This window comes from Zingiber officinale, chromosome 11B (genome assembly GCF_018446385.1).
Source record: "Zingiber officinale cultivar Zhangliang chromosome 11B, Zo_v1.1, whole genome shotgun sequence".
NCBI lineage: Eukaryota > Viridiplantae > Streptophyta > Magnoliopsida > Zingiberales > Zingiberaceae > Zingiber > Zingiber officinale.
Window position 1 is genome coordinate 85,368,620 of NC_056007.1, and position 10,358 is coordinate 85,378,977.

At 39.9% G+C, this 10,358-nt stretch overlaps 1 protein-coding gene across 1 annotated transcript; it reads right to left on the reverse strand.

Annotated features, from left to right (window-relative positions):
• Positions 1-1,427: 1,427 nt before the first annotated feature.
• Positions 1,428-8,196, reverse strand: LOC122033368 (disease resistance protein RGA2-like). The gene is made up of 3 exons (XM_042592371.1): positions 3,310-8,196; positions 2,733-3,135; positions 1,428-2,060 (listed from the first exon to the last, which is right to left on the reverse strand). The coding sequence occupies exon 1, from the start codon at positions 8,091-8,093 to the stop codon at positions 3,831-3,833; it is 4,263 nt and encodes a 1,420-aa protein (XP_042448305.1). The 5' UTR covers positions 8,094-8,196; the 3' UTR covers positions 1,428-2,060; positions 2,733-3,135; positions 3,310-3,830.
• Positions 8,197-10,358: the final 2,162 nt, after the last annotated feature.

A 10,358-nucleotide genomic window follows, 5' to 3' on the forward strand; every position in this document is an offset into this window, starting at 1 on the left:
GGCTTCTGGACCAAAGCTTACAAGTCAGGATTTATAGAACAGGGCTTCCGGACCACAACTTACAGATCAGGATTTACAGAACAGGATTTACCAGACAGGTCAGGATTTACAAAACAGGGTTTACAGACCTAAGCTTACAGGTCAGGATTTATAGACCAAAGCTTACAGGTCAGGATATGCGGGTCTGGGCAGATCGGTAAGGATTTCCAAGACAGATCTCCTCGCAGGGTATACAGTCAAGTCAGGGCCAAACCCCCAGACGACCGGTCAGCCAAAGCTTCTCCCTTCAAGTCGGTAGGTCACTACACGACAATTAAGCCAGAGAATCGCAACTGTCTGTCAGAGAATAACCACTGGGTGTCAGGGTATATTCCAATGATCCGTGACTCATTACCAGAAGAACCTTCCTGTAACCTATGATAAGATGTCACGCGTCACTTATCCCCCGACAAGGTCTGACATCTGATATTCCCTGACATTCACCAGAAACCAGAAGTACGCGTTGTCATATAAAAAGGGGTGTCCTCCCTTTTACGTAGGTACGCTCAATCACCTTTTCGCATCTCTCTCCTTTCTGCAATTTTATTGTTCTTCTGGAGAAAAGTACCTGACTTGAGCATCGGAGGGCCTGCTCCGGGTCCCTAATGTGGAGGGTGCTTGTCTGAGTGTGCGCAGGAAACTTTCGCTTATTGACCCTCGTCATCACCCCCTGTCATCAGCCTGTGGAACTGTCCCATACAACATGGTCCTCATGGAAAGTCTCCATCATCTTCCGTCAACACTAGCGATAACACATTCATCTTCTGTCTAACTCAAATTTCGAACGGGATCAACATATATTACTAAAAATGAGTGACTCAATGAGCCCTCGAATAGTGGTACAATAATTAGAGGCTCAGTGGATTACTATAGGATGATAAATTTATAATGTTGGTTATGAGTGAGGAACCGTATACACTTCTGAATTTGTTTTAGTGGACAATTTGTAGAACCAAATTGTTCACTTTTAAAATTAATCGGATAGTAAAAATTAATTAAAGAGACTCGGTGAAACATAGAGTGGTTCAGTGAAACATAACAGGAGCACCGTAAATAAAGAAGCCTCAACCATTTGTATAGATGAATACACTAAAAAAAATACCTCAAAGAAGGAAATAACTAATTCCCAAGGAAGACGTATGAGATTTACCTAGAGATCACCTGAACCATTATCTGTATCCCCAAGCCCATAAAAAAACTTCATGATCCTAGATAAAATTTGCCAGAATTACAAAATCTAAAAACAAGCTGTTCTTTGCGTCCATCGCCAACAAACTCTTGCCAGAAATCAGATGCAATGCAGAATAAGAAAGCATAAATCATGTTTTGAAAAGAAAAAAATCTAGATTTTGAAAAGCAGAGATACTTGAATCAGAAAATCGGTCAGCTACCAAAAGAAATGGTTTCATTAAACAAAACATTGTATGAATGAATCACATGACTCTGAAAACATGTTTACAAGTTTGAAGTTTTTTCAAGAAAACTGGGCAAATATTGAAATAGTAGAAATAGCTTCAGTTCGTCATCAAGTTCACTAATAACAGCCAAACAAGGAAGTAAAAGATATCCGTGGAGAGACAATGTCTGATTCCTCTTCCGAGATGGTCTCGCCTTGTGATGACGATGACCTTTGCCACAAAGGCCACAATACTTATTGCCAGCAGAAGTGAGATCATGGAGCTCCCCCTATGTTTGTGCACACCCTAGGTTGATCCCAGGGTCATTCCCAATTGCACTATGAGCAGCATTGACAAGGATAACTTTATAATACTTGTAAGTTGAATCCTGTTAAATGCAAAACATGACATCGAGATGCATAAAAGGATAAACACACGAGCAATTTGAAGATACAACAAAAGGGCTGAGTCGAATAACCTCAGCCCAACCAAATTCCTTCCAGCTCCTCTTTTTAGGAATTTAAGTTGGGGAATACGCTGACTTGGACTTGTCATGGACGTTACCCTTGGCTGTGGCCTCTTTCTCCCACCACATCTAACTCAGACACAATAAATGACATATCCCTGCATATAACAAGACATTATGATGTAATCACATGGCAGCATGCATGGATTGCACTTGAGCAACAATGTTTTCACACAAATAGATTATAGCTATAATATATTTCTCTATAATTGTTGCCAAAACAGAACATGAAGCCTTAAGAGGTATTTTATCATCTAAATTAGCATGGGGATACACTTCACAAAGATGATTAGACTCAGGCCATGCTCAACAGACAAAACTCACCTTATCCTTCTAAGTCAATGAGCTCCCTGTAAAATCACTTAAATTTTATGATACACTTGAAAATGAATAGGCCAAAAAACACTCAAACTAAGATTTACTTATAGGGAACCACAAGAGGATTCATCTTAACTTTGACTCTAATATGGTTCTCTATTGCTAATCACCAATCACAGTTATATTTAGTGCCCGATTACTTGAATGGAAAAGATGAGGAAAAGGAGGGATATGATTACAAAATTACACAGGGAGTTCCATCATTAATTCTGTCTTTTTTTGTCACTATCCCTCTTTTCCCTTTTATCTCCTATACAAGTAACCTGACCAAAATACAAATTTTAAGTATTGCCAACTAGAAGGCCATACGAATCTCTTGAGAAGAACAAACAAAAGTTAGTGACATTTTGATATGCAGTAAACCCAAAACAAGCTTCTTTTTTCGACTGTACCTGCTTGGCTTTGTAACCGAGTCGCCGAACCTTGTGGGGCGGATTGGTCGGGTGACACGAACAATAAACGGTAGCTGGCGATACTCCCACCAACTGATCCCGTTACAAGAACCGCATCACATCCACGCCCCACGGGGTTATCCGGAGTGGTTAATGCGTAGAAGATTGCCTAATGAGATAGTGGGTTCGAATCGCGGCGTAGTCAAGGCGTAAATCCTTGGTCCCGTGTCTCTCTTCCCACTACGCACTAGCTTCTCTGGTTACCGTGATTAACCTCCCTCGTGATGGCCTTGGACAAGATACGGCGGGGGCGCTGGGGGCGAGCATTATCGCCTTTGCCCAAAGAACCGCATCACATCCGATTATTTCTTCCTCCATAGCTCCGACAGATACCTGTAATCTCCTACGCAAATTCAAAGATGATCAATCGCAATGGGAGAAAACCTCAAATGTGCCATGACAAAATAACATGGAATCTGCAAACAAATGGATCGAATCGATCTTAAAAATGGACGATAACAGCAACGGGGAGATGAGAACTAATCGATGAAACGAGCAAAGAGAGTGAATATCTCACCAATTGTTCCTAGGAAGCACTAGCTCGCCTACATAAGGGTTTCGGCATCGACGGCGGAGGTAGGGGCTTCTGGTAGGAGAGGTTCTCAGCCACAAGTCACAAATGACAATAACCAGGTTTTAAGTGAGGAAGAAGGTCCCAAGAAGGAAATAAGAACGGTCAGACCAAGAATTTGTGTGGATGAGATCCTCTATCCCGAAAATGGTGTACCCATGTCTCCTCGTCGATCGGATGATTATGATATTCTCGTGATGTGCACTGCATCCTTGAGATATGATTTAGTCAGTCCGATCGACGAGGGGACATGGGTACACATCATTTTCAGAACAGAGAATCTCATCTAATCTATGATCTGAACCTAGAAAATTTGTGTGATATTGTAGATGGATGGTTAGGATCGGTTGGAGGAAGACCTACAAAGTCATCAGATCAAGAGGTAGCGGTTGCCACGCCACAATTTGCCGAGATCGCCACAGTACCCTAACGGCCCCTGGTGCTGGTCCGACAGATATAAAAGACGTTCAGTCGAGCAATATTAAACGTTTGATGGAGGGTGGAAGGAGGGCAGCTTCCTCTTCTTGTGTCAGGCTAAGCTTGGGACAAGCTCTTATCTGTAATTCCTTGAGCGAAATGAAGTTTTCAAATCTCTTGAGAGGCATCCGCATGAGTTCATTACATCCTACTACATAAATGACTTCGATATTTGATAGATTCTGCAACAGCAACCCTTCTTCTAAGCTTGTCAAATTGTTGCATTTACTGATTTGTAACTTTGAGAGAGATGATGTCGTTTGATTGCCTCCGGTTCCATTTGTTTCTAGTTCCCGTAGGCTTGGCAGCTCTGTTAACCCAACTGCATAGAGTACTAAATTTGTAAGCGAAGGAGGGAGAGGAGGTAACCTCTCGAGCTTAGGGCATCTATAGATAGCAAGTCTTCGTAAGCTCGGAAATAGCTCGCTGCCGTCAATCCAACACCACCCTTCACATGCCGGCATGTGGTTGATGAAGAGATTTTCCAAGCTAAGAAAACACTTGGATATAGCTTCAGTGCTAAAGAACCCATGGCCTATCTGTTTCACTGCTGGTATATTTACAATTTTAAGAACCTTAAGACATGGAAGTCGTCCAAGATTACTAGGAAGCTCCTCCAGTGCCTCCAGGTCATGCAATACTAGCGTCTCCACCCTTGGAAGTAGTACTTTTTCTGTAGCACCGCGGAAAGCAAAATCAATATGTTTTACCATAGGCATCCTTGTCATGCAGAGAGACTTGAGACATGGAAGTGAGCCAAGATCAGGGAGCTCATCTAAAACTGGCAACTCCATCAGTTCTAGCACTTCTAGCACAGGGAACAGTTCATTTTCTGTGGCATGAACTGATGCAAAACCAATGCGTTTCAACAACTGCATTTGTATCACGCGAAGAACCTTGAGACGTGGAAAATGTCCTAGACCGGAGAACTCTTCCAATGCATGCAGGTTCCTCAAATCCAACTCTTCTAGCATAGGAAACAAAGAATTTTTTATGGCACCGGATGATGTAAAATCAATGTGTTTCAATAACCTCATTTCTATCATGCGAAGAACCCTGAGACGCGAAAAATGTCCTAGATTGGAGAACTCTTCCAACGTGTGCATGCCCTTCAAATGCAACTCTTCTAGCATAGGAAACAAGGAATTTTCAATGGCACCGGATGCTGCAAAATCAATGTGTTTTAATGACCTCATTTCTATCATGCGAAGAATCCTGAGAAGTGGAAAATGTCCTAGACCGGAGAACTCTTCCAACGCAGGTATGTATCTCAACTCCAACTCTTCTAGCATAGGAAACAAGGAATTTTCTATGGCACCGGATGGTGCAAAATCAATGTATTTCAATGACCTCATTTCTATCATGCGAAGAACCCTGAGCAGTGGAAAATATCCTAGAGTGGATAACTCTTCCAACGCAGGCATGTGCTTCAACTCCAACTCTTCTAGCATAGGAAACAAGGAATTTTCCATAGCACAAGATGCTGCAAAATCAATGTGTTTCAATGACTCTATTTTTGTCATTCGAACGACCCTCAGACAAGGAGATCGTCCAAGATTGAGAAATTCTTCCGATACATTGATGTTCGTCAACTGTAGCTCTTCTAGCATAGGAAATAATTTGCTCTCTCTAGAACCACATACCTCAAAACATGATTTCGAGAAGCACATGCTCTCTATGTAGAAGACCTTAAGGTGCGGCAGCAATGCAGTGCAGGAAATATCTTTCCAACTCTCACAGTGACTCAACTCAAGTCTTTCCAAGTTGGATAACTCCTTTTTCAACCAGCTAGGTGATCTGACACCATAATACCTACTGATCTTTAATCGTTTTAGCGACTCATGCGGTTGGAGCCCTTCAAGTACCTCCGTGGCAGCTAACTTGTTCTTCAACTTGGGATCAGATTCCCATTCCAACTCTAGAGCATCAAGGTACTCTTTGTTCTTCATTTGAGCATTTTCAGCCTCTTCTTTAGTTTCAACATTCTCCAGATTAGTAATTTTGAGTTTTCCATGAAGCTGCTTCAAACCACTTAGCTCTGTGATCTTGAATCCAACTTCCTTTCGCACTTGAAATTCAGACAATTCTTGAAGAGAGGTTAGCCTTCCTATCATTTTTATCTTTACAGCTACTTCATTTTCAACATCAATATGCCTCAAATTAATTAGCTGACTTATATCTTCTGGAAGAGAGATTAGTGACTTGCCTTTTGCTATCGGTGTTTGCCAACTGTAGTGTCTACTACTTATATCTCCTAGAAGAGAGATTAGTGAATTGTCTATCAGTGTTTCCAAATTGTCGAGTTCACTAATATCTTCTGGAAGAGAGATTAGTGATTTGTCTTTTGCTATCAGTGTTTGCAAATTGTAGAGTTCACACAGGGATTCAGGCAATTTTTTTATTCCATTGTAAGAAATGTCCAGGTACCGGAGATGCACCAATTCACCAACACTAGTAGGCAGCATCCGCAAGCCACAACGAGACAAAACCAATACACGAACGCTTCTTAATTTTTTGATAAAGTCAATGGATGGTGACTTTAAAAGTAGGCATCTAAAGAATAGAGAATGTAATTTCTTGAATCTGGACCTCAATTCTTTTGTCTCTACGAACTTTGTTTCAATTGCTAGATGACGGAGGGTGGCTGATATCTTATTGGACTTGCCATCATTCATCCTACTTGTTTCGTCCACAGAAACCGACTGTGTTAGATCATGTATGAGGTCATGCATCACGTAATATTGCCTCCCAAATGTTGCTTCTTGTTGAAACAAAGACATGTTGACCAACTCATGAAAGTACTTACTTGCTACATCTTCCATCCTCTGATTTCCTTGAGCTACAACGAACCCTTCGGCCATCCACATTCTTGTTAGTTCAATTTCAGAAAACTCGTAATCCTTTCGAAAGAGGGAACAGAAGGCAAAACACCGCTTGAGAGGTGCACTAAGATATTGATAGCTCAGTTGTAGGACTGGAATAATATCATTTTCATTCTGTTGCAATTCCCATACCTCGCTCTTCATGATACTTCTCCAGTAGTGTGGGTTCATGTTGGATCCTAACAAGTTTCCCACTGTTTTTGCTGCTAGTGGCAAGCCCTTCAACTTTGAAGCTATAATTCTCCCGATGTCCTCAAGTTCTGGGTACTCCTCAGGTTTGGAAGGACCAAATGCACATTTCTTGAACAGCTCCCAAAATGATATTTTATCTAAATCGCCAAGAACAATCGCCTCCACTGTACCAATTTTGTCAGCAATGCTCTTGCTCCGAGTTGTCACTATGACCTTGCTTCCTGCAGCAGCATCCTCGAATGGTGCACACAACTTTCTCCACTCCTCCTCGTCTTCATTCCATACATCGTCGAGGACTAACAGAATCATCTTAGACGCAATTTTCTCTTTCAGAATGTTTTGGAGAACATCTAACTTCATTTGCAAAGAATGTTCAGTCTTGGTTACAGACTCGATGATCTCCTTGGTGAGTCTTTGCACATTAAAATTCTCGGACACACAAATCCAAATCTTGAGGGCGAAATGGTTCTGAATCTCTTCATCCTTGTAAACAAGCTGAGCCAGAGTAGTCTTCCCAACACCTCCTATTCCGACAAGAGGTATGACCGAGAAGCTACTGCCCTTGTCACTTGCTGATGCTGACTCGTCTGTTGATCTTAGTAATAGCTCTATTATTCTCTTTTGCTCTTCCTCTCTGCCCAGCACTTTGCTGATCAAGAAAGAGCTTGTTTCTCGTGTGGCCGACGCCAAATCAGATTGATACTGCCCATCAGATGCATCCGCTTGTAATAATTGGCACATTTCCTTCATGTCAGCATAAATACAATCCAACTTTTTCTGGATCTTGTTCAGTCTTTTGACAGAATCACTGAACAATTTAGTTTTGGCGTTCCTAATAGCTCTAGAAATGCGGTTACCCGCCATGTGACTTGCCTCTTCTTTAATCTTTTGCTTCATGCCATGGAACGTCAGGTAATCGAGGAAGTCTTCGGCGTCGTAAGCGGCATCTTGGAGTTGCTTCATCATCTCGACTAACCTTGCGTCCCTGCTCCATCTCATCCCTGCTTTGTCGACGATCGTGTGGATGTTAAGCAGAGATCTTTGTAGCTTCTGCAAGTCATCGTCCTGAAGGCCGTGCAGCTTTCCTCTCAGCGACGATGTGGACACCCTGTCGACAAGCATTCTAATGACAGGCTTGGCTAGCCATCCTCCGACTGCTAGTGCTGCTGCACCCTCCATTGGATATATTTTAGAACAGATTCCCAATTCACAAGAGAGAAGAGATTGTAGCTGTGTGAATGAAAGCGTCCTGATACGAATGAGCAACAAAAATAGATCTTTGCTACTCCGCTGAGAATTATTGGAGACAACATGGACCCCACTCCAATAAAAGAGCCTAGACAACGCTTTTTCTTTGATTGAGAAATAGAGGATTTGACCTTTTTCATGAAGTGTTAAAGATGACAATATGCTCGCCTTAGAAACAATTCTTTATGCCTTGTTAGAGGTGGTTAAGAAAGAAAATTTTAAATTGCATATTCTTAATCTGTTTAGACATAAAATAATCATAAATGAAAGGTGTGGATTAATTTTTAATATTTTAATCTATCTAAAATCAAACAAAATGAATTTCTTTTTCTTCCTTTCTATCTTGCCTAAATCCCTCTTGTGACGTCGCGAGATATTGTTCACGGCTGCCAATGACCTCCTTGAAGGTGGGCGAACTCATAGATTGTGCAAGGCAACCGCTGCCAGTAACTTTAGGATTGTCAAATACTTTTGACCAAAAGCTTTAGGTGATCCTATAGAACCTAAGGTTTCTAAATTTATCAAACACTTTTGATCAAGGCTACTTAATTGGAATCGCTTCAAATCGATTGAGTAGTTGACTGATAACCAATAACTATCTTAGCTAAAAAATATTTGATGACCTTATATATGACTCAAATTAAAAAAAAAAATCAACACTTAATATCAACAAACTTAGGAAAATCTAGAATACAATAATGTCAATTTGGCACGATTAAGCACTTTGGTAAAAAGTATTTGGTGATCTATATAACATAAAATTCAAGGAAAAGATAACATGGACAACCTCAAAGAAACTACAAGAGTGTGAGAGTGTCAATTTAGAGTTCAGATCATTTGATCCGTAATCCCTGATTTCAAATATGTCAATTACCTTTGGGTAAATGCGTTTGGCCAATAATGATAAATGATCTTAGAAGGCTTAAAATTAATATATATATAAAAGAGAACTCCAAAGAGTACAAAGCTACTCAATGAGTACGAATACTTATACGTCTGTCAAACACTAGTCTAAAAGCATTCTCAATGGGATGTTAAATGGGTATTATAATGTTTATTTTACACCTTCTTTTCATTGTGAGTGGATATTATAATGTCCACTCACAAGAGAGAAGAGAGAGGGTGTTCTCTCTCTCATTTTTTTTTTAAATTGTAAAATTTTTAATATTATTTAAAATAAATAGTAAAATTATTTTTTTTACAAGTACAATTATTATTAAAACTAATAATAATAATTTAAATATTTTAAAATATATTTAAAATGTATTTATTTAATATAATATAATTTTAAGATGAGTGAGTGGACGGTAGGACTGTGTTAATGTTAAAATGAATGTGAGTAAAAGAGATATATTATTATAATTAGTATATGGCAATGGATCCCATATTTTTTATGAGATGATTAGTATTATAATGACAATGCATTGTGAATACTCTGAGGGGGAGGGGCAAGTAACTGTAGAAGATTTTTTTTTGTCATTCCTTGTGTGGGTGCTGCCGTGCTGCAATGAATTATCATTTTTATTGCTGCAATGAAGTGATTTATCATAAACAAAATGCTATCATTCTTCTCTTTATTTCTTTTTCACCTTTTGAATCTTGGAAACAGAGGAAGGCTAGTGTGCAGTTGTTGGGATCCCTCGCTGAGAAGGATCAAATATTAATTTGTATGTAGCCATAAGTGGGATAAAGATAGTCATAAAAATATAGTTTATAGTAGATACAGCAAGTGACATCTTTCCTCAGTGAACATCAAGTCCCTTGTTAAAACAGATGGAATTTAACAAACATAGTGAAGGATTATTAAGAGGAATTAGCAGTTTCTGGGGCAAGTTATAAATGGTCGGCCAATGTAAAGGTTTTCAGTCATGAAGGTTATTCGTTCTTAGCAGCTTTACTGAGGTTCCCTTAATGATTATTAGGCCTATGCAGAGAAAATAAGATCACCTCAAAGCACAGGTAATGACATTAAAGAGGTTGGTAGAAATTAGATAAAATCCAAAATACGTTCCTATTTTCTGTTGATGGATAGAGTTCAACTGATTTTGAGAATCACAACCAGGAAGTAAATTGGCTAATGGATCGACTGAAAGTCTCATGATAATCATGCACTGGAAGAATGCACAGCAGTTAAACAACAAGTTATAGCATCAACACTCCTAACAAAGAAGAATGTCAACTAAAAACAGTGTGTAC